The 25409-nt window shown below is 38.7% G+C and overlaps 1 protein-coding gene across 1 annotated transcript in view; it reads right to left on the reverse strand.

The window, feature by feature from the left end:
* Positions 1 to 25409, reverse strand: part of ARB2A (ARB2 cotranscriptional regulator A) — a 354588-nt gene that overhangs the window by 305726 nt on the left and 23453 nt on the right. The window contains exons 2-4 of the mRNA XM_065406106.1: positions 12322 to 12445; positions 7836 to 7937; positions 3007 to 3107 (exon numbers count right to left, since the gene is read on the reverse strand). Coding sequence (XP_065262178.1) covers positions 3007 to 3107; positions 7836 to 7937; positions 12322 to 12427 — 309 coding nt within the window. The 5' untranslated portion in view covers positions 12428 to 12445. The remainder of the gene's footprint in view (positions 1 to 3006; positions 3108 to 7835; positions 7938 to 12321; positions 12446 to 25409) is intronic.

Raw genomic sequence — 25409 nt, forward strand, 5'->3', positions numbered from 1 at the left:
GCTTAGGCAGCAACAAAAGAATCTGTTAGAGCCTGGGAGTCACCCACTTCTGGGACTGCGATGAGGTAATGCTCACCTGACTCTGAAGGGGGTGGGGGGGAAGCCATGAAGAAAGAAAGGACATGATAAAAGGGAGAGACATTTTGACATACTCTTTCTCTTCCACTTACATCTACAGACACCACCACCACCAAGCGACTGAACCACTGATCAAAAGGGTGAGCCTGGCTGAAGAGCAGCCAGCCTGTGGTGAGAAGTATCTAAGTTTGTAAGACCATTGAAAGTGTTAAGGTCAGCTTAGAATGTGTTTTGCTTTTATTTCATTTGACTAAATCTGACTTGTTATTCTTTGACTTATAATCACTTAAATCTACCTTTATAATTAATAAATCTATTTATTCTACCTGAACCAGTGTGTTTGGTTTGCAGGGTGTCAGAAACTCCCCTTGGGAGAACAAGCCTGGTACACATCAATTTCCTCTGCAGGAAGGGCGGCCAGCACATCCCTCGGCGCGGGCCACTTTCCACAGCCCCCATTGGCCTAGAGCAGCAAACCGCGGCCAGTGGGAGCCGCGATCGGCCGAACCTGTGGACGCAGGAGGTAAACAAACAGGCCCGGACTGCCACGGGCTTTCCCCGAACAAGCGGCGGACCAACTTTGAGAAGCACTGTACTAGAAATGCAAAATTAAAACCAAGACACAATTTAAAAAAAATGGAATTGTATCACATGATTATGTAATACAAAGATGATTTTAACACTTCAAAGGATTGATTATGTTTTCCACTCAAGGCTATGCTATTCATAAGTGATGAACGTTCTTCTATATCATGATGAAAAATTCTACATTCTTTGTAGATCCATGGCATATTCTTGACATATTAACTAAATTCAGAAAAATATTCCACCACTCGATTTATTTTATGCTTTCTCAGTAAAGGGAGGTGGTAGTGTAACCAAATTTTTAATACATGTTATTATTTAGGTAATCCCATAGAAATTTTCTGATATAGGTTTTCTGTAATTTACATTTCTTTGCCATATAAATTAGGTGTTTTTTCTTGCATGATGGTGCACTATTTATGTTACATAAAACAAATACTATGTATATTTGATGTGTGTGTGTGCATACATCTCCTTTTTAATACCTGTATCCTCTTCCCCTTCCTCTCCATTCCTCAGTTTCTATAGGAAGGGCATCCTTCCTTTCTGCACATTCTCTAGACTTGTCCCAACTGCTACACCCAGCAATCACTACTTTGACTATATTTAGCTCCTCGGATCATACTCCATTCATTCTACCATGGCTCAGTCAGAGGAAGAGGAGTATTGTCTATGCTATCCAATCAATCAGGTACAGGAGCACACAATCACTTTTGTGACTAGTGCTCTCTACCCTTTGCTTGAGCCCACTTAGTCAATGTCTACAGAATTTCTCAGAAAATACAAAAATCCTGTTATAACTAGAAAACACCCCATAATTAATTTTTTATATATATGTTCAATCTTAATAAATATACCCTTGGCACCATCACAAGCAGAAGAGAATTAAAAAAAAAAAAAAAAAAAAACGGATAAATTTAAGTACATTTCTCATTATGCAGTCACAGAAACCAGTTCAAGATAATTTATACTATTTATTTTGGCACAGTCGGTTGTGAGCTGTTGTGTTTAATATTTTAACATGGTTACACTTGAACAGAAAGGAAATTTCAAAAAGACAAAATGTTTTCTAAATATGTTCACAATCAAATACATCCCTCAGTAATTTGAGTTAAGTTTACAGAAAGAGGAAATGAAGACCAAAGCATTTCAAAAAATGAGCCTGATCCGAGAGTCAGGCAAAATGGCCAATGAATGAGGAGCAGAGGCAAAGGTTGATCACAGTTTTTTTTTGTTGATAGTGCCACGGTCCCTCTCAAGGATGGACAACAAGAGACAAAGTCTCTGAGAAAACAGCACCAATTTGTGCATCAAAGAATTTGTTTTCAGGGAAGGTCTCCAAAAGCCACTGATTACAGCAGAACCAACATACTGACAGGTCACTGTGCTCAAACTGCTCTCTGCTATTGGGCAGGAACAATCAGGGCAGAGCAGTACAGACCCAGACATGCATGTTCTTACAGCCCCTGTGGCCAAAAGTATCCTTTCATGTCAACTCAATGCTACGGCTTCCCATGCATAAGAAGTAGGACACACAAACTGGAAGGCCACTTTCTCACACAAATGAAAGAAGTATTATACGCTCCAGAGCAAATTCACCACATCTCTATAGAATACTTCAGTAAGCAAAGGGAAAGAAAATAACACTGAAGCATCCTATTCCAAACTATTCTGACAGAAAGTAAAAGATTTGGAAAAACCATTTGCCAAAACAAAAATGGTCAAATCCAAACATTTATTTTAGCAAGCCTGATCGCTCTCTCCACCAGCTGTAGACAAGAAGAGAAATCAGCCGATTCAGCTAATATGTCCCTCCCATATGGAAAATGATGTCACAAGAGTTTAGTACCTATTCTTTGGCTGGTGGAGAGGAAAGTTAGAGAAATTATGTATTTTTTTAAAAAAGCTATCATAAGATATGAAAAATACTCTTTTCTGTTCGTTTGCAGTGTTGTTGTAGCTGTGTTGGTCCCAGATACTAGAGACAAGGTGGCCGACATATCTTTTCTTGGGCCAACTTCTGTTGGTGAAGGAAAGAGACTTTCACCCACCTTGTCTCTTTTCTGTTTGTACCGTCCAAACTATATTCTACTTTAAACACAAAAGAGGGTCAAAAGATGTAGTCCAGGACTTAAACTGCAACACTATAAATTACACAGTAAATAATTTAAATTATTGTTAGAGCATTAAAATGCAGAACATTTTTTTAAAGAACAAGTAGGAATTAAAATAATTTCATTTCTACCTATATTTTAATACACAGAAGAAAACTACAGCACACGTAGTGTATACACACACACACACACACACACACACACATACACACACACACACAGCATATACCTCTCCAAGAGCTTCGTAGCGCTTTTGGTTCCATCTATGCAAATCTTCACGGTAGTTAAAAACAAATGGCTCCCCAGTTTTTATATGCCTTAATTGCCCCTCTATAAAAGAAACAATAATATTAGATTTAAATATACATTTTAAGAGTTTTAAAAGCAGAGGTAACAATTCACTGTTGAAAGCAAAAGACAATGTTCATCTGAAAGCAGAACCACTTTCATTCATATACCACATTATTCTTTCTCCCTTCCCAATTACAATGTAAGGCACTTAAACCAAATGGACCGCAGCAAGACCACCATCACATTCACTTCTAGTTCACATTCACCTCTGAATCAAGTGAAGCACGAAAGGTGACATATTGAGCTTTAAGCCCAAATTTCAGCCTGGCAACTTGTTATACAACTAATATTTGTGTCCCTAAAAGTATGCCCCAAAATGAAGAATTAGCAGCTGAATAGTACAAATCAGACTGTTAGCTAACCAACCAGGTAATTATATACCAACTATTAATCATATGTACTCAATTAAATTGCATGTGCAAAAAGCGTGAGTGGCACATTGCAATGCAAAAAGGAAAAGGATTTTTGAAAATTAAGCTCTTAATCTCTAAAACATAGTTTCAGTTACAAGTCAAATGCCTTAGCACCCCAATGCAATCAAGCGGGGGACTTTAGTTCAGAACACACCTTGGAACTCTTACACCTTGAGCTAATAGTAGAAAAATGATGCAGCATGTCGAAGAAGAATGTGCACACCAGAGCAATTTTTTTTGTAGAGCAACATTACAATCTCTTAGCTTCATAGCTGAAGAATAGTAGCACATTCAGCTACAGATGAAGGAAGAAATTAGATGGAGATGACTGAGGAATAAAATGGCAGCCCACAAAGACTGGGGTAGGGAGAAGTATATCAGATATTTTACCAGTTATATTTCAACTTATTAGCCAAAATAAAAAACATAAAATGTTATGGCCACAAAAGGTGGTACAAAGTTGTGTTTAACAAGAGAAATGATTAAAAACAACAATATCTAAGCATATTATCCTAAAATGTTGAAATATCTGAAGGACAGAAGCATGGTTTATTAGCAGACTTTTTCCTCCTCTGCAACATGAAGACAAAGACATTAACTCAGCTGATATCTCCTGGTGAATTCTAAGCTTTGATAAAGAATTCTTGCATGAAAATGTTACTTAAAAGAAGATTAGTTTTGAACACTCCTGAAGCTGCAAACAAAATATTTGAGAGCTTTCTGTTGTCTTCAGTGTACCTGCTTATAAACCTGCTCATTTAATAATAGAAGAGGTTTGACTTTCTCAGCCCTGCCATTACCTCAGTTTCAGTATATTTTTTCCAAGTACTAACCTCCAGGCAAATGTTCCTTCCCAAGTTCGTATCCAATATCTCAGGTCCCAATATCCCTCTCTTCATGGAATCATCACCATACTCTAAGACTTCTACGTTTTTTAAATTTCTAGGCTCAGTTGTTGCTTCTTAGCTAGTTACTATTCAGTATAGCTTGTTTTAAAGCAGGTTACTGATGAAGTTCTTATCTCCCTAAGGAATCATAGCAAATATCTAGTAAGAACTGTAGTTTATTTTCAAGTATTCCTAAAATGTTTGGAAACCCCATCTTCTCAAATTCTACAAAGCAGAAAATAAAACAGCTTACTTACTACTCCTTCACAAAGAGAAACATACAGATTATGACATAAAAATGCACTACAGTACATATAAATTATAAATATCAGAGCAAAACATATCCCTTTGGCAATACCCTAACCAGAAGCATATGCTATAGGGTTTGTTACTCCCTAAGGAAGTCACTCAGGCTATTACATTAGTGATGGAACTTTTAATAATATAATTCTAAACCATCATCCCCCCCATTCAGATTTCAGCCCCTCTCCTTTTAGAAACCACATGTGCACCATTAACTCTGAAGTCAGTAGAGCAGACAGACAATAGTAGAGGCTGTACGTATCTTAAAAAAAAAAAAAACCTGAAAAGTGACAGAGTTAACCCCTCCCATCAAAGAATGAGCATCACTTTCATGACACTTTTAGTCTCTAAGTACCTTCCTTTGAAAGCCATCAGGATATTAAAAAGCTAAGTGTTGCATAAATGACTATCATTTAAAGGAAAGCTTTTTTTTTCTCCTTAAAAGTGGAAGGAGTAAAATACACAGCATTAGAAACTAAAGTTCTATATTCACAGAACAGACACTGCATGGCAATAGGAGTGTAAACTTCCCAGTCTGCCCTACTACAGGTTTCAAACAATTTTGTAGGGACCCCTTCTGGGAATCTGATTTTTTTTAGCCTCCAGGCCTATTCAACCCTTCATTTCTCATCTGAGATTGATAATATGGGTAACCAACTGTGATGATGGATTTTATAATGTAGATATTAGACAATTATAAAAACCACCAACTTATTTAACATACATCACCAAATAGATGGTGGTAACTTGTGGTCTCTACTAACGTAGCCTGGATTCAAACTTGTGACCTATAGTAAAAGACAGCATCCCATTGCTAATTCAGAGATTTATCCTGTTTTCCCAGAGAATGCCCTTCTGAAGAACTATTTTCCCATCAGAAGACATGGAATTTTCAAGTTTAACTCAAATGCATAAATTGCTATCTAAATTATTAATAATACAGTAGTAGTTTTCTCCATCAATGAGTAAATTGAGTCTGTAAGTGAAATATCACTAGTGGTAGGGACATCGATTTAATTTTAAATGTTAAAAATAAATAGCTTTAGAAATAATTTTTAGAATTTTTGAATCAAATATTTCATAATGAAAGAAAGGAAGTTGGAACAATCTACATATGTATATATTGTACAAATCTAAATGATGGAACAACGTGTTGGACCAAGGACTGTTTGACAATTCTACAAAATTTGAAATTACTTAGCTAGATTTCCAAGAGCATTATTGTGACGCTGGTAGGCTATATGCCAGCTCTTGCCCAGGCTGCAGGAATTCGCTAAGAACTGACAACATCATAGCTGGAAACCAGATCAGGTCACCTGTATGTTGGTTTTGCTTGTATGTTGCTGCATGCATTAATCTCACTTATAATATCTATATCCCATGTTATAAGGTAATATTTAAACGTCAGAGGGGTAAAATTTTGGAACAGCCTTCCGAGGGAAACGGTGGGGGCAAAGGACCTCTCTGGCTTCAAGATTAGGCTTGATAAGTTTATGGAGGGAATGGTTTGATGGGATAATGTGATTTTAGTCAAATAGGCATTAACGGGCCATCGCGGGTAAAATGAGAGTCCGGCTGTAGAATCTTGCCTGTATGCTCGGGGTTCTGCTGATCGCCATATTTGGGGTCGGGAAGGAATTTTCCTCCAGGGTAGATTGGCAGAGGCCCTGGAGGTTTTTCGCCTTCCTCCGCAGCATAGGGCAGGGGTCGCAGGCTGGAAGATTCTGTTGTGGGTGAGTCAGCTTTTGTGGCCTGCATCATGCGGGAGGTCAGACTAGATGACCATATTGGTCCCTTCTGACCTTAAAGTCTATGAGTCTATGAGTCTATGAGTTATGGTCTGTATCTGTAAAAGTGTTTGCTCCGAAATGGTAAACCCGAACAGTCAGGAGAGAAACATCCTGATTATCACTACAAAAGTTTTTTTTCTCCTGCTGATAATAGCCCACCTTAATCGATTAGTCTCAGAGTTAGTATGGCAACACCCATTTTTTCATGTTCTCTGTATGTGTAGATAGATAGAACTTCCTACTGTATTTTCCACTGCATGCATCTGATGAAGTGGGCTTTAGCCCACAAAAGCTTATGCTCAAATAAATTTGTTAGTCTCTAAGGTGCCACAAGTACTCCTCGTTCTTTTTGCTGATACAGACTAACACGGCTACCACTATGAAACCTATTACCAAGTGTGAAATACTAGTTTGCCACAGGAGGTGTTATCTCCCGCCCAACAGAGTAAGGCCCATAGATACCAGAAGAACCACTGTGGACTCATTGTGGAAATGACTTTGTTTATTGCTCCCCCAACACCCATGAAGAGGGGACGTGCATGTGAACTTGTCCCATCATCTTGAGCTCTGGGGGAAAGAAATAAAAATCCCTGACATGAAGAGACTGCATCTTTTTGGCTGTTTGAACTCTGAAGGGCCAGAGATTCTAAACTGAAGCCAGAGATCCCCAGGGGTTGCCTCCTGAGTCTCTCCTGAAAGACACTTTGATCACAACAACTATTATGTCACTCTTAGGATTTAGATGGTAACTCACTTGTGTGTATATGTTTGCTTGCTTTAACCTGTAAATAACTCTCTCATTTCTTTTTCCTAGTTAATAAAATGTCACGTAGTTTATTACAGGATTGGGTACAAGTGTTGGCTTTGGTACAAGATCTAGGGTACCAACTGATCTGTGATAAGTGACTGGTCTCCTGGGACTGGATGCAACCTGAATGTGGTGTGTTTTTTGGTGTAAGGGACTATTTATCACTAAGTCTGGTTTGTCTCGGTGACTCTATCTGTGATTCCATGGTAAGACTGTTATAGTGACCCAGGAATTCATATATGTTACTGTCTTGGTAAAATCTAATTATAGAACACACCACCAGTTTGAGGTGTTTGCCTGTTTTTGACAGTCTGCTCTGAGGTAGGCACTCATGGTCATGAGCCACTCCAGACAGCGTAACAGTTATATTTAAGGATAAAACTTTATTTCTTAACAGAAAACTATGTAATTCTAGCAAGGCTTTACAAGGTATAATCCATTTTCTAATAATCTATTAATATTATACAATTTCTAAGTAGAATCTTCACAAAGCACATTCTACTTACTTTCATTAAAGGCATACTCAAATCCTTCAAGTGTATCGGGAAACTCAAGTGGTGGCTCATCTTTTTTCATCAGTTCATCCAAGTCTATTCTAGACAATAAATCTAAAAGAAAAACACAGCATTCGAGTATCAGAGGGGTAGCCGTGTTAGTCTGGATCTGTAAAAGCAGCAAGAGTCCTGTGGCACCTTATAGACCAACAGACATATTGGAGCATGAGCTTTCGTGGGTGAATACACACTTAGTCGGATGCATCGGTATTCACCCACGAAAGCTCACGTTCCAATACGTCTGTTGGTCTATAAGGTGCCACAGGACTCTTTGCTGCAAACACGGCATTGTATGCCTGGTTTATTTTAACAACATATCTGACAAAAATGTTTTATTTAATGCTTTGATAGGGTGGGTATAATTAATTATGTCTAGTCCTCTTTTTCTGAGAGATCCCACTGAGTAACGTTGGACAATTTTTTATCCACTCCCAAAGGACATCTTGTGGGGTTCCACAAGGTTCAATGCCTGTCTACATAGGTTGACTTACCTCGGTAGTGAAGATAAGTCCTCAGATACCACAATCTAAGTTATGCTATTCCAGCTACATGAATAACATAGCTGGAGTCGACAAAGCTTAGGTCGACTTACCCAGGTATCTTCACTGTGCTGCATCGATGGGAGACGCTCTCTGGTCGACTTACCTTACTCTTCTCGGGGAGCTGGAGTACCGGAGTCGACCGGAGAGCACTCTGTCACCGATTTAGCGGGTCTTCACTAGATCTGCTAAATCGACACCACCTGCATCGATTGCAACAGCGTCGATCTCCCTGGTAGTGAAGACGAGCCCTGAGTAACTGTAAGACCACTAGAGAAGACTGGGAAATGTTTTTGGAAACAGCATGCCAACAACTCATCTCTATCTCTCTTCTACCCCAGATCTGGGTAATACAGTCTCAAGGGAGTTTCTTTTAGCTCAGTTGAGGTGGGAGATTATATTGGTTGGTAAAGTAAAGTGTCTGAAAAATTTGGCATGAGTTCTTTCTGCCCCTTATACTACGGAAAGGTTGGAGAGGAAGGAGAAGAGGTCCTTTGTTAAAGAAGGATGGTTTTTGTTTTGTTTTTTAAAAATCCTTCTCTGCTTTTACAGCACCAGGTTGCAGCAGTGTCCAAGACAGCAATGTCCAAGAGAGCCAACTGTACTTGGCTAGGAAGTAGGGCTGTCAAGCGATGAAAAAAATTAATCGCGATTAATCACGTGATAAATTGCACTGTTAAATAATAATAATAGAATACCATTTATTTAAATATTTTTGGATATTTTCTACATTTTCAAATATATTTATTTCAATTACAATGCAGAATACGAAGTGTATTACAAATATTTGTAAAAAACAAAAGAAATAGTATTTTTCAATTCACCTAATACAAGTACTGTAGTGCAATCATGAAAGTTGAACTTACAAACGTAGAATTATGTACGAAAATAACTGCATTCAAAAATAAAACAATATAAAAGTTTAGAGCCTACATGGCCATTCAGTCCTACTTCAGCCAATCACTTAGACAAACAAGTTTGATTACAATTTGCAGGAGATAATGCTGCCCACTTCCTGTTTACCATGTCACCTGAAAGTGAGAAAAAACGTTTGCATGACAATGTTGTAGCCGGCGTCACAAGAAATTTACGTGGTAAATGTGCTAAAGATTCATATGTCCTTTCAGGCTTCAACCACCATTCCAAAGGACATGCATCCATGCTGATGGCGGGTTCTGCTCGATAACGATCCAAAGCAGAGTGGCCCGACACATGTTCATTTTCATCATCTGAGTCAGATGCCACCAGCAGAAGGTTGAGTTTCTTTTTTGGTGGTTAGGGTTCTATAGTTTCCGTATCTGAGTGTTGCTCTTTTAAGACTTCTGAAACCATGCTTCACACCTCGTCCCTCTCAGATTTTGGACAACACTTCAGATTCTTAACCCTTGGGTTGAGTGCTGTAGCTATTTTTAGAAATCTCACATTGGTACCTTCTTTGCATTTTGTCAAATCTGCTGTGAAACTGTTCTTCAAACATGTGCTGGGTCATCATCCGAGACTGCTATAACATGAAATATATGGCAGAATGCGGGTAAAACAGAACAGGAGACATACAATTCTCCTCCTAAGCAGTTCAGTCACAAATTTAATTAGCGTATTTTTTTTAAAATGAGCATCATGGGCATGGAAATATGTCCTCTGGAATGGTGGCCGAAGCATACGAATGTTTAACATATCTGGCATGTAACTACCTTGCAACGCCAGCTATAAAAGTGCCATGCAAATGTCTGTTCTCACTTTTAGGTGACATTGTAAATAAGTAGCAGGCAGCATTATCTCCCACAAATGTAAGCAAACTTGTTTGTCTTAGTGATTGGCTGAACAAGAAGGAGGACTGAGTGGACATGTAGGCTCTAAAGTTTTACATTGTTTTGTTTTTGAGTGCAGTGATGTAACAAAAAAAAATCTACATTTGTAAGTTAGTTTCACAATAAAGAGATTGCTCTACAGTACTTGTATGAGGTGAATTGAAAAATACTATTTCTTTTATCATTTTTACAGTGCAAATATTTGTAATAAAAAATAATATAAAGTGAGCACTGTACACTTTGTATTCTGTGTTGTAGATAGAAATCAATATATTCGAAAATGCACAAAAACATGAAAAAATATTTAATAAATTTCAATTGGTATTCTATTGTTTAACAGTGCGATTAATCGTGATTAATTTTTTTAATCGCGATTAATTTTTTTGAGTTAATTGCGTGAGTTAACTGCGATTTATCGACAGCCCTACTAGGAAGTTGTGTCCATTTCTCTCAAAATTGAACTCCATGACAGTTCTCACACTTCTGTAATTTGCTCTGCTTGGAGGGTAGCTCCAAGAAGACTACACAGATGTTTCAGTAAGAGCAGAAAAGCACAGCCCACTTCTTAACAGTGTGGGCCACATGGAGCATATTACATTTGTTCCATATTCAGAACTAGTTTCCTACTGGTGACAAGGGCAATTCAAAGTAGTAATCTATAAAGCCCCACTTGGCCTGGGTTCTTGCTACCTAGATGACTGCTCTCTTCCTAGGTACCCTCTTGACATAGCTAAGATTAGCTGAGTTACTACTGTTAACTGTCCTTAGATGTGAGCTTTTGGGAGCTCTGGTTAATCATTCTAGGCAGAGGACCTTGACTCTGGAACTCATCTCCATGTTGGTTCACTAGAGTTGAAGTTTAATGTCCAGCAGGAGACAGTCTAAGACTTAATATCTATTAACTAAATCATGTGAAGTATACAACTTTCCAACACTGATAACTTCATCATTTGGAATATTCCAAGACACGTCGCTTTAATTAAGATTAAGTCAATGATAAGTTTGAAGACAAGTTTTAGTTTTCTGAGTGCAGAAAATAATTACCTGTAAATTTTTAAACTGTCAAAAATACTATCATCTCTGATAAATGACAAAATGGAATTTCACCAAACCTTTCCCCAAAAATGCACCTTTACACTGAGCAACAGCAAGAGAACTTAGTTTTACTGAAAGGTCTCAAAAGCACAGGCTTATAATAGAAGTATGTACTCTACAATAATCATTTCATAAAAGGTAAATTTTTATCAATGCATTTGTAGACATCCAATTTTAACATTGGTGTTTCAAAATGTACTTTTATTTCCTTTGTAGAGGCGTATTTAGATAATAATGGTATAATGCAAGAACTTGCAATGTGTGCTTACCCCCAGTGCAACAGAAATTATGTCAAATCTCCAGAAATGCAGTCTTTTTGTCAGATGAGTTGTGGGACTAATCTATCCTATGTACTTCCAGACTCGAAAAATACTATCTAGAAGAGGACTACAGTTAATTAGCCCTGAACAAAAAGTATTTTATCCATTAAACCATTTAGATCCTATTCCTACTGTTATTTGTTTTGTTGAAATACACACGAGTCTATAATTGTACAGTTGGTTCACTCGGATCAGTGCCTTATAAATATATTTCCAAACACTGTGTAGTTAAAGAGGTTTTTAATACTGTAAACAGTTATTCAGCAATAAAACATCAGTAGCATGAAGTTGACATAATATTCCTCCCCAGTGGTTCCTGAAAAATAAGAATATCTAAATTACATGAATTGTCTTCTCGAAGGATAATTTCTGCAAACAAACTTATAAACAGGTTATTCCATTACTGACCACTAAGTTCAGTTTTCTTGTGCCTTCCTCTGAAACAACTGATACTGGACATTGTTAGAGACAGGATACTGCAGTAGATGGACCACCAGTCTAATCCATTTTGGTAATTCCCAGGATCCTAAATCACAGCTACAACAAAGGAATTCTGTTTCTATTTCCCTTTCCTTAATTTTAAATAAATGTCTCTGAAATAATTTATATCTATACATACACATACATACATACACACATACATATAAATATAAAAAGAAACCAAAGAAGTTTATACCTTTTAGTGCAGTAGTTTTTTCTTTTTCATCTGGGCCTCCTTGCTGGAGCTGTGCCATGTTTATCCAAATTGTCAACAAAATTAAAGCGATGAAGGAAAAGGACATCAATCTTCACAGGATGAGCTAAAAATCAATCATCAAAGTTAGGAACTAGCCAGTTCATTGATCTCTGAATAACTAGATATCACATGTTATTATGCATACCATTAAAATATAAATATATATAAATGATTTCAAAAATAAGAGTTTTCTGCTGGAAATAAAATTTAAAATACACTTGATATACTATTCACAAAGATAAAGTTAGGGTTGATTTTTACACTTGCCTTGAGAAACCACTAATGCATTTATTAATCCACTAACAGCAATATCATACTTAAAAATATAACAACCTCATAAAAAATTAAGAAAAATAGTGTGGTCCCTTTATAAGCCACCCTGCAATGATTGGTGAAGAATTCCATTTCACAGTGGTAATGGTAAAGATTAGTTCATTAGAATCTAATCGATGTTCCGTTACAATCATTCCAACAGAAGGTTAGAAGTGCGAACCTGTTGGTCTTCCAAATTCCATATGGTTTGTAATTATTGAAGATCAGTGTAAGAAATGGAAGATATAAACTAAAAGCATAAAGGACCAACAGCAACCCCCAATCCAATTAGATTATTCCCACATTAAACTGCAGTTACCATTTATTGTCCTTAATATACCCACATAGGATTAGGTTTTGCTAAATTTACATACAGTGACTAGAGTTACATTACAGCAACCTAGTTTAAGACACAGCAACACTCAAAAATTTATCCAAATTAACTAAAGGTGTGAATTTAAAGTGGATTATTTAAACCGCATTAAGCCCCAATGTAGATGCTCTTATAATTTAAATGGCCGGACTTCAGTGAATTCCAATGTGAATTAAGATAAACCAAATTAAGGCCACTTTAATTTGGAATAGGAGTGTTCACATAGGGGTTTAATGTGGTTTAACCAATCCACTTTAAATTCACACCCTTAGTTAAATCAGATTAATTTTTCTGAGTATCCCCATGCAGACTTAGAAAGCTGCTTAGTACATCATTCATCACAATGTAGTTGTAACCAAAGCAGTGGCAATACAAACTGCTGTTACTCTTGGCACTGTCTATTGCTCTCTTATTCTATTACATTTTTACCTCCAGGTTGTTTTCCTTGTTGTGGCACAGCTGGTATACCTAAATCAAGAATATTATAAATTCCCAATTTAGTTTTCCTAATAAACATTCAGAATTATAAGTCTGCATGACCAAAGGTAAACACTATTGAAAAATGCAGCCAACAAGTAGTTCGATATATTTGATATATATTAGAACATAAGAATGGCCATACTGGCTCAGACCAAAAGGTCCATCTAGCCTAGTATCCTGTCTTCTGACAGTGGCCAATGCCAGGTGCCCCAGAGGGAATGAATAGAACAGGTAATCAGCAAGTGATCTATCCCCGTCATCCATTCCCAGCTTCTGGCAAACAGAGGCTAAGGACACCATCCCTGTTCATCCTGGCTAATAGCCACTGATGGACCTATCCTCCATGAACTTATTTAGTTCTTTTTTGAACCCTGTTATAGTCTTGGCCTTCACAACATCCTCAGGCAAGGAGTTCCACAGGTTGACTGTGCATTGTGTGAAAAAATACATTAATATGTGCATTGACATCGTTTATTTGGTATTAATTTTCTGATGGGGGTTAGGTTACAGAGAATAAAGTGGCAGAAGGTTTTTACTGATGTGAATTGGACATATTTCATAGCTCTTGATAACCACTACTGTTTAAATATGGGTTTGCAAGAAACGGTTAGAGCTTAAAGTATATTCAAAACATCTTTCTGCAATTTTTTTCTGTGAACTACAGAAAGCAATTATCATATCTTCTTGCCTTCTGCAATCCCAACAGAGAATCCACTATGTATTAATAAAACTATAAATAACAGGTCATGTGTAATCTTTACCGAGTAACTATTTCAAAACAAAGAACACAGGAATATTTCTTGTGTGCCCTGTTGACTCAGTATCTAGAATTTATAAAGAATAAGTGTCCAGTCATGCAGTATTCCTAGATTTATTTAGCATGAGAGATCATTAGCAGCAAAAGATAATTATATTTTTCCATTTTCAGCAGAGGACCTCAAACACTCAACTCTGTGACCTTTGAATTTGACACTAGGGAGAATACCAACAGAGCAACTCAGCTTTATTTTTTTAAATAAAGGACTGTGGGAGCATTGAACCCCTCCCATCTCCTCTCCCCTTCAGCTTTTTGGATTCTTGGTTACAAATTTCAATCACCATCCATTTGATTTATCCTTCTCCACAATACATCTTATCATGGCTGTTTGCGCATGAACCACATTTTTGTAGAAATTTGGAACAATTTCCAATATAGGTTTGCTAATCTTCCCTCCAAAGACTAATAGGATGAAGCCTGATATACTCCTGACTCCCTCAGACTTACATCTACAAGTAGGAACCACAAGATAATTTCCTTTCAGTTTTGGTAGGTCACTGTGATACTAACTAGTTAACAGGGATATTTAATAAGCAAACCAATGTTGGAAGGTTAAGGGGGTTAATTTTATTTAAATAGCATAAAAGCTGCCATATGTTCTGTTTTAGCAGATTTAGAATACTATGGATATCATGCACTCATGGTCTTAGAGGAAAAAGTAGTATCAAGGTAACATGTTTTGTTATATCTTCTGGTTTAAAGGGGGAAAAAAATCACATGCAACAATTTAAAAGGTTATTTGTCAGCTAAAGAGTACATAAATTCTAAAAACTGATATTAGGTCCAGTAATTCATTAAGCAAGTATGACCTATGGGAGAACATTCTTCTTTGTTCTCACACATAAGACTGCTCAAACTCTACCACCATGCAATGGCCGCACACTTCTAGTGCCTCTAAAACTTAAGGCTCCCCCAATTCACCTCATCTTTTATCCAGGACCCCAACTCAGATTCTGCACTTCTCCAACTCTGACACATTTCAACATGATTAATCTAAACAAGACTAACAAAATCTGCATGTTCTAGCAAACTTACATTTTTACTAGATAAAAATAATGCTGCACTCATAAAAGATGCTTAAACAATAATAAAACTAGGTAGAGAAATTTTTAATTTTCCTGGAACATATTTATTTTTTAAATTTATATCTTACCCAACCAAAATAATGTCAACGAGGAAATGCCTAAATCAACAGTCAGAAAATCTGGTCTCATTATTTGCAAGTGTTGCAAAACAGACTACTAAGCGAGAGTTCATTGAATATAAATTCCTGTCATTCATTAATATGTGCATTTGTAGCAAAGCAATGGTGACACCACACTGTATGTAAATACCATTACGGCATTTGGAAAAAAATCATTTTAATGAACATCTAAGAAGTGGTAGAAACCAGAACACCTGATCAATGTGACAACACATTTCAAAGAAACTACTTTAGACACTGCAGCTTATGATGTCTAGTTCTTTGTCCTCCCAGACCTCGCTTACACAACAATTTGTAATCCTATTTTAACACAGATTAGTTAACACAATTACAGGTTGTAGACAAGTCCCTAAAGAATTGTTACTAGTCGGGAAAACAAAATTTGTCATCTTTGAACATGGAGTGAATATTTTAAATTAAAAAACAAGTCAGGTAAATCAATGTAAAGCCAACACTAGGGTAGTGCCATATGCAAAAGTTAGGTGAAAGACAGGACTCTGGGTACTTTGCTCCTACAGTTTCCAGACTGGGTTCATCTACTAGGTGATGAGCCTGCCACTGAGGAAAGAATAGAAAACCCAGATGATCACCTGCCAACCTAGAAGTACAAGAGAACTCTAATTTGAACAAAATACAATTTACCAATTCTTTTCGACAAAAGTTAAAAAAAAAAATGTAACAGCAACCACTGGAGGGAGGACTTGGTGTTAGAATGAGGATAAAACAAGCACACAGTATTTTATGTATTGTTTTGGCTGAACATAGCATTTTGTTGAATCCTTCATTGATATTTGTTTAAATGACAAATGCGGGAAATTAGAAGAGAGGGTTAGATTTTCTCTCTTTGAAAAACAGATGTTGATTCAACTAGAGTTTGTTGGTGCACAAATGAATAGTGGGGAAATTATAAAGCTGTCTGAATGGTTACTTATAGGCAAATGCAGGAATTGCAGTCTATTCTAGGCTTGAGTTTCAAGTCCTACTGATACCTAATAAGGCTGGATCATTCTTTAACTATTTGGTTCCTTGAAGTATAAATTCACAAATTTCACTAATTGTTTTGCATTAAATATTGAATTAGATTTGAAACAAATCTGTTCCTACACAGGTACATCACTTAGATCATCCTTTCTACAAATGCTTTACATGACCATTTTTGTCATGAAATGTAACAAGCACACCTCTGAATAAACAATAGTAACTATTCCACCCGCAAAAAATATTTAAAAATAAGGTAGATACTTTAGAAGCAGACTCGTATTTATTTATACCTACATTGCTTTTCCATGCAGAACCAACAGATATTCCACCCCCAAAGGATACAATGCGTATTCTACAGCTCTTCACCCCCAATGCCTAGCAATATAGAATATAATTCAGCATGAAATATATTTTGGTTTCATTGATGCTAATAAATGTTTTAGTAGTTTATCCAATATAGAGAACTAAGAGGACAATGTTTTCACCACACTTCGATTAATACAACAGCAGAACTGGGGGTGGGGGGTTCCCCACAAAGAAACAGGGCCACCCAGAGGGGGGGGGCAAGTGGGGCAATTTGCCCCAGGCCCCGCAGGGGCCCCCACGAGAGTTTTTCGGGGCCCCTGGAGCGGGGTCCTTCACTCGCTCCGGGGGCCCCGGAAAACTCTCGCGGGGCCCGGGCCCCCGGAGCTTCTTCCGCTCCGGGTCTTCAGCGGCAGTTCAGCGGCGGGGGGGGGGGGGTCCTTCTGCTCCGGGACCCACCACCGAAGTGCCCTGAAGACCCACGGCGGGGGTCCTTCCGCCCCGGGACCCGCCGCCGAAGTGCCGGGTCTTTGGCGGCAATTCGGCGGCGGGGGCCCCCTGCCGCCGAAGACCCCAGGCCCCCTGAATCCTCTGGGCGGCCCTGCAAAGAAATAGCTATTTGGACACAAAAACAAAGGTTTTGTACACAAGGGAATATGCCTACATATTTAATGTTAACATTCATGGAATGGTACTTGAAAATTGGGTCATAGGGCTTGCAGAGATGTACAGTAGTGCTAGATTTCAAATCAAACAAGACACCCCACAGTTTGACTCCAACTACAAGTAAATAAATGTTTTCATTCTAGTTTCGATTATTCTTGCCTGTATAAATGTAGTTAGAGTGGCTGTTACAAAGTTTAGCAAGTAGCACATGATTTTGGTCTGCATTTTACAGCAACTGAAATGAAGTAAATTCACAAATATTGTGTGAATATTCCTAATATAATTAATTACAGCCTTTTCAATTTCCTACAATTGAAACATTTAAGAAGTCAAGTATTTTCAAACAGCATGATTCTATCCAATTTATCTGACGTAAAAACTCAACATAAATCAGCAGAATTCCTCAAACACATAGCTTCATTAGAATGCAACGTAAGTACAGACCTGCTCTTTGCAAGCTGACACACTGAATGAACTGGAGGAGACAACATATAGCAGGGCTGGCCAAATTTACTGACTGTCCGAGCTGCATACAAAAATCTTCACAAGTTCAAGAGATGACGCACGCTTGCTGGGGCTTGGGGCTTCAGCCGCACAGGAAGCGCCTGCTGGGGCTCACGGCTTCAGCCATGCAGGAGGTGCCTGCCAGGGCTCGGGGCTTTGGGCTTAAGCCATGGTCCTGCTTAAGCCCCGAGCCCCAGCAGGTGCGCCCTTTGGGGCTGAAGTCCCGAGATCCTCCTCCCCACAGGGCAGAGGCCCCTAGTACCACCACCCTGCTGCAGGGCAGAAGTCCCAGGCTTCCTTTCCCCCTTACTTCCCCCCATTCTTACTATTTGTTTTAACAATACGTTGGTTTAAAGAAGGCTTTCTGGTCACTGGACACCACTGGTTATAGACTCTCGAAGGGAAGAACCGCAGGTGCCTGTGCTACAGTGGGACCTGCAGATTAAGGATGGTAGATACACAGGAAACTGTAGCCCAAGTCCCAGTCTGAGGGCAGGTCTTCACTACAGGGGGGGGTCGATTTAAGATACGCAAATTCAGCTACGCGAATAGCGTAGCTGAATTCGACGTATCGGAGCTGACTTACCCCGCTGTGAGGACGGCGGCAAAATCAACCTCCGCGGCTCCCAGTCGACGGCGCTTACTCCCACCTCCGCTGGTGGAGTAAGAGCGTCGATTCGGGGATCGATTGTCGCGTCCCGACGAGACGCGATAATTCGATCTCCGAGAGATCGATTTCTACCCGCCGATTCAGGCGGGTAGTGTAGACCTAGCCTGAGAGTGGGAGAACTGCAAATACCACGATAGGTAAAGGCATGAAGCTGAACTCCCAAGAGGATGCACTCAGAGAACCGAGAATGAGGACACGGGTGCAGCTAGCCTAATAACAGTGACCATCAAGACCATCACCAGTGACCATCAAGACCATCACCAGATCAGGCATGCAAAGAAAGGATCCACTATGAAGTCTGCTATGGACAACACCTCACAGTTCAATTATACCTTAACCGGCACTTAGATATGATGATGGTATGGAAATGTCTAAGACAGATACCACAGAGTTTTACTGCACAATAAAACATTATGCAATTTAAGTGATTTGTATTATTTAAATTATCCCAAACTAGGACTTATTTCAAACTTTGCCTTTCATATTTGTACATATTAGATCTTTATTGCAAAATAATAAGCCTTTGGCCTACCAGAAGCTGCATTCAAAATACATCATAATAAGAGGTGAAAACAAAAACCCACAAAATTTAATGATTATGGATGGAGAGAAACAGATTTGTCTCCATAGCTTTCATACTTATATCATTGTCCTCTTCTAGATAAAGTTTAAGAAATGTAAACGTAATGCTTGTGACAAGCATTAGACTAATAGCCTGAGTGATCTGTGCCAGTGTAGCCATAGTCTCAGAGGGGCTGGTAGTCCATGGTTCAGTTTCTTACCTTGAAGAGAGGGGCTGCCCAAGAAATTCATTTTGCTTTAGGCTATGGCCAAGTCACCTATGGAATATGCCTAATAAAAACAGTTAAAAATTTTCCAGGGTAGGGGCTGGGGGGGAAGAGATTAAAGGAGACAAGCAAAAGATTAACTGTTTTCAGTGAGCATGCTCCAGTTAGATGCTAAAGCAGAAGACAAGGTGGTGACTGCATTTCTAGGCAAAAACCTAGGTTTCTGCACTGACAAAGGGATTGCTGCCCCAGAAGGCAACTTCTGCAGTAAAGTAAGGAATACAAACTTTACAGAGCATGATCATAAGGAACAGTAATTTAAGGAGAAAGGCAAGCAATTTACTGTGTTATGATACTATAATATAGAGATTAGCCCTAAAAAGTTATGCAATCAAAATAGGGATAATTTGGAGTACTCTGGTTCTACCTGTATCTACGTATTTATACTGCATACATTACTGAAGCAGCTGGCTTCCTAAATCTACACATAATGGTCATAACAAAAATAAATTTTACTCAGAAACTGTTTGTAAATTAGTATAAGAAAAATGTTTATATCATGTGCAGAATGTAGAGAAATATGATCTGTAGTGGTATAATGCGAGATTAGTCAAAGGGGTGTATAATGTATTATGGGCAACACAAATTTCAACATTTAGCAAACAAACAGATTTCAATAAAATCTGTATGATATTGCAAGATTGGTACGTAAGAAAATTTCTCTTAAGTAAACAAGAATATGTATTTAAAAATGAAAAAAGAAAGCAACTTTGAGTGCTATAAGACCGTTAGTGTCCACTGAGGTCAACTCTAATCCAAAAATCAACTTGGTCATCAATACCAAGAAAAACTAAATCACAACCAGAAATATTACAAGAATTTGAAGTACAAGCAACAGTGCATCCAGCAGCTCACCATTCCTTTGTGCCCCTCAACAGTTCTCAATTGAAAGAGAAGGCAATAGATAAGTAGGACTGAAAATTATCAATCCCTTAAAATTCTTCTAGCCATCTGAGATCATTTGTGCTTAGATGAGGAGAGGAGACAAAACTTTGGAGACACTAAATTTTCACACTTCTAATGCTCCTAGTACTTATTCTGTGGCAAAGAGATTGAGAAGGCTGTAAAAGGAGGGGGAAAGGAGAGAGAAAGTAGATTTACAGAAGACGACAAATAAAACGTGCCCAAGCAGTGCCTCCCATATCTACACTGCTATGTTTAACAGCATAGTGTCCTCCCAGCTTCCGGAGCCTTTCCCTGTGACAGTGAAAGACAGGAGGCAGTGAGGAAAGGCTTTCCCCTGCCAGAGCCTTTCCCCACCACAATAAAAGGTTCCAGCAGTGAGAAGCTGCTGCCTTTCCCCTGCTGTCTTCCCCCTGCTGGAGCTTTTCACTGCCACATGTAGCACAAGTGTGGACACAGACTGCTTTTTACTACAGCCTGTAGCTACACACACCCTACATGTAGTGTAGACAAGATCTTAGGAATATGTAGGTTTGGTGACAGGAGGGTGTGGGAGAATGAATTCCTGTAATGCCTCTCACCCCCATGTTGATGGAAACAGATAGGTGTAAGGACCTAATAAATCCGCCACCTGACCTCACTCATATCACTCCTTTCAAAATGAGAGGCACTCTGTAACTTCACAACTTCCATCTCACAGGTGGTCCATGCTTGTAAGGCAATCAGGATCCCTTCCTGCCTACAGGAAGGGATACTGCTGCACAAGGGCCTAAGCCAAAGCCCAAACAAGCTCAATATAATGACCCCCCCATTGATTCAATGATCTATGGATGAGACACTCTAGTTGCACAAGCTGCAAAGGGATACTGCAAGGATGGCTCAAACTGCCTCTTGAAAAGGGACTGGATGATATTGGCTTCTCAGACAAAGAAGGTAAGGGAAAATATCAGAGGGCCAAACAGATCAGACAGTATGGAGGCTTAACTGAACAAAGCCTCAGAACTTTTAAAATGTCTGCACATCACTAGTTATCACTTTACTCTTATCCCATTAATTAACAACATATGACAGAGTGAAATAGCCAGAAAAGGGTTAAGGGCTACCTGCTTGTGAAATGACCCAGCAGGGGACTATATGTCCTCCTTTCAGTACTGAGCCAGGGCAAGGGAACGGTCTCTGGGGACTGAAGCATGCTTTCGTTAATGGAATTATTGTTTTTGTGTAGCTCCTGAGGTTTGTGTCTGACCAATAGATTATGTACTGAGGCAAGGACCCTGAGACCAAACTCAGATGTGGCACTGATTCTTTTCTGGGCTGGTGAGACAACCAACCAACTTACACACTCAAACACAATTTTAATGAAACCCATGCTTCTTGGTCACAACCCAGTAAAAATATATTCTAAACTACATAAGAACAATAGTACTATACACTAAAACAGTGGCTCTGAAACTTTCCAGATGACTGTATACCTTCCAGGAGTCTGATTTGTCTTGGGTACCCCCAAGTTTCACCTCAATTATAAACTACTTGCTTACAAAAATCAGACCTAAAAATACAAAAAAAGTGTCACAGCACACTACTACTGAAAAATCGCTTACTTTCTCATATTTACCATATAATTATAAAATAAATCATTTGGAATATAAATATTCTACTTACATTTCAGGGTGTAGTATATAGAGCCGTATAAACAAGTCATTGTATGTATGAAATTTTAGTTTGGACTGATTTTGCTTGTGTTTTTTATGCAGCCTGTTATAAAACTAGGTAAATATCTCGATGAGTTGATGTACCCCCTGGAAGACCTCTGTGTACCCTCAGGAATACACAAACTCCTGATTGAGAACCACTGCACTAAACTGTACATTAATACAAATGCATGTCATTAAAAAAAAAAGCTAAAAATGTCATTTTTATTTTAGATCTTCTAGAGAAAAGTTGCATCTCAAAATGCTGAAGCTGTTGTTGCCAAAACATTGACTTGGGGATTGTGCTATAATTATTTTAATGGACATTAGTTATGTCACAAGTGAGTTGTGAAGGTAGGGTTGCCAACCCCAGCATCGATCTCCCGGTGACTACTGAAAGCAATCCGAGAGATTTTAATAGGCTATTTTAAGAAAATGACATTACGTGATGTTGGGGGGTGGCGGGGGGGGAGGGGGGGAAGAGTGGGAAGAGAATCTCCCGGAATAGCTTCAGTCAGAGTTGTCAACCCTATGTGAAGGTGATCTTAAATGAGTGTTCATAAAATCTTTATATCATACTAAGCTCTCTATGATATAATTGTTACAGAAGCTATCTTTATTGAGACTATTTTTTGTATTCCCGCATTTGAAAAACCAGGTACTTTAGTTACTATAAGTCCCACTGTACAGGCCTCAGAATGACAGAAAAATTAAAATGGAAATGGAAAACACCTGAAAAAATGACCTAGAGTAAAGTGATTTTTCCATACATAAAAGTGTCCCAGCTTTAAAGCTCGGTATCTCAGAATTTTGTAGGGTTAGAATCATAGAATCATAGAATATCAGGGTTGGAAGGGACCTCAGGAGGTCATCTAGTCCAACCCCCTGCTCAAAGCAGGACCAATTCCCAACTAAATCATCCCAGCCAGGGCTTTGTCAAGCCGGGCCTTAAAAACCTCCAAGGAAGGAGACTCCACCACCTCCCTAGGTAACGCATTCCAGTGCTTCACCACCCTCCTAGTGAAATAGTGTTTCCTAATATCCAACCTAGACCTCCCCCACTGCAACTTGAGACCATTGCTCCTTGTTCTGTCATCTGCCACCATTGAGAACAGCCAAGTTCCATCCTCTTTGGAACCCCCCTTCAGGTAGTTGTAGGCTGCTATCAAATCCCCCCTCATTCTTCTCTTCTGGAGACTAAACAATCCCAGTTCCCTCAGCCTCTCCTCATAAGTCATGCGCTCCAGACCCCTAATCATTTTTGTTGCCCTCCGCTGGACTCTTTCCAATTTTTCCACATCCTTCTTGTAGTGTGGGGCCCAAAACTGGACACAGTACTCCAGATGAGGCCTCACCAATGTCGAATAAAGGGGAACGATCACGTCCCTCGATCTGCTGGCAATGCCCCTACTTATACAGCCCAAAATGCCGTTAGCCTTCTTGGCAACAAGAGCACACTGTTGACTCATATCCAGCTTCTCATCCACTGTGACCCCTAGGTCCTTTTCATGCTTGTTAACAGCAAAAATGTTTTTAAACAAAACAAACAAATAAATAAATAATAGAGGTGAGATGATAGACCTCAACCCTATTGTCCCTCTGCAAATTTGTTTACACAGAGTCAATCCCTTACCTCTCTCTAAAAGTGCAAAGTTTCAAAAAGTTCAATGAATAGAAGATTGTTGGGGGCGGAATAGATCTGGACAAGGAGAATAAGTCTGGAGATAAATGTGAGAAGGGAGGGACAGGCAATAGAAACAAAAGTGAAACTGTTTGAGCAGAAGTGGGTTGTAGCCCACGAAAGCTTATGCTCTAATAAATTTGTTAGTCTCTAAGGTGCCACAAGTACTCCTGTTATGTTTGAGCAGCATATTCCAGAAGTCTTGAGGTCTTTCTGAGCGTAGTCTTCATTGATTTGAGATCTACCATACCATTCTCTCACTAGAAGGGAAAACCTATAATGGCAGCAGGCCGTAAAAGTGACCCAGTTTGGGAATATTTTAAAGAAGTTCCTCTACCTGTGGGTAAGACAGGAATGCGTGAAAAATGCAAACAGTGCAACAAAGAAATGCAAGGCCTGATTGCCCGAATGAAACAACATCATGAGAAGTGTTCCTTCTCAGGAGGAAGCTGCATTGAAGATGATGAAAGGAACATGTCTGAACATGCAGGGTCTTCAGGTTGGTAAACTTTTTTATTTCATACTTCTTTCTTAAGGACTGCCTGTCTTCCTTCTGGACTATTCTTGAATTCTCATATTTGAGCAAAAAATATAGTTGTTAGTCTATGGTACTATCATTTTAGACGCAGTTGTGATAAAAAATAAATAGCTGAAATAGGCAGATCTTCCTTTTACAATTTCCCCTCTAAAGTAGTACTGAGTGTCAGTGAATGCAATGAGTAATACTAAATGAGCAATATGGTAATAATAATTAAATAACTGCATTGACTTATTTTGTTTAGGAGAATCCATCCTCAACATATAGGATTCTGAAGACTATCCACCTTCAAGATCACCATCATTTTCTATAGTTTCAGAGTTATCTGCCAATGATAGTGTTTCAGTCACATAGCCACAGTATATCACCTGTAGCAAAAAGAAAAAAAAAATCTCCATCATCCAGAAACAACCATAGATAAGTTTGTGATAAGAACCAGCAGATTACAAAAAGAGGTAATTGATGAAAAAATTACCTGGTTTGTTTATGCAACAAACTCTCCTTTCCATATGATTGAAAACCCACACTTCATTAACATGGTTCAGTCATTAAGACCAGGACACAGTCCACCCCACAGAGCACATGTAGCAGGCAAATTGCTGGATAAAGTGTATGAAAGAGAAATTGAGCAGTGTGCAAAAAGTCTAGAGAGTGAAATTGTTAACCTGAGTCTTGATGGGTGGAGCAATGTCCACAATGATCCTGTTGTATGTGCTTGTGTGACAACAGAAGAAGAGAATGTCTTCCTTACAGAAACAATTGATACATCAGGAAATGCACACACAGCAGAATACTTACAAGTAGCAGCAATAAAAGCTATAACAAATTGTGGGGAAAAATTCAAATGTCTAGTACGCAGCTGGTCACAGATAATACTGCAAATGTATCCAAGATGAGAAGAAATTATTTAGAAGAGAGTCCCAAGCTAATAACATACAGTTGCAGTGCTCATTTGATGCACCTCTTAGCCAAAGACTTCAGTGTTCCAGAAATAAAGGCTAATACTGTTGCAATTGCAAAATACTTCCGTAACAACCACTTTGCAGTAGGTGCTCTG

This window comes from Emys orbicularis, chromosome 6 (assembly GCF_028017835.1).
Source record: "Emys orbicularis isolate rEmyOrb1 chromosome 6, rEmyOrb1.hap1, whole genome shotgun sequence".
Taxonomy (NCBI): domain Eukaryota; kingdom Metazoa; phylum Chordata; order Testudines; family Emydidae; genus Emys; species Emys orbicularis.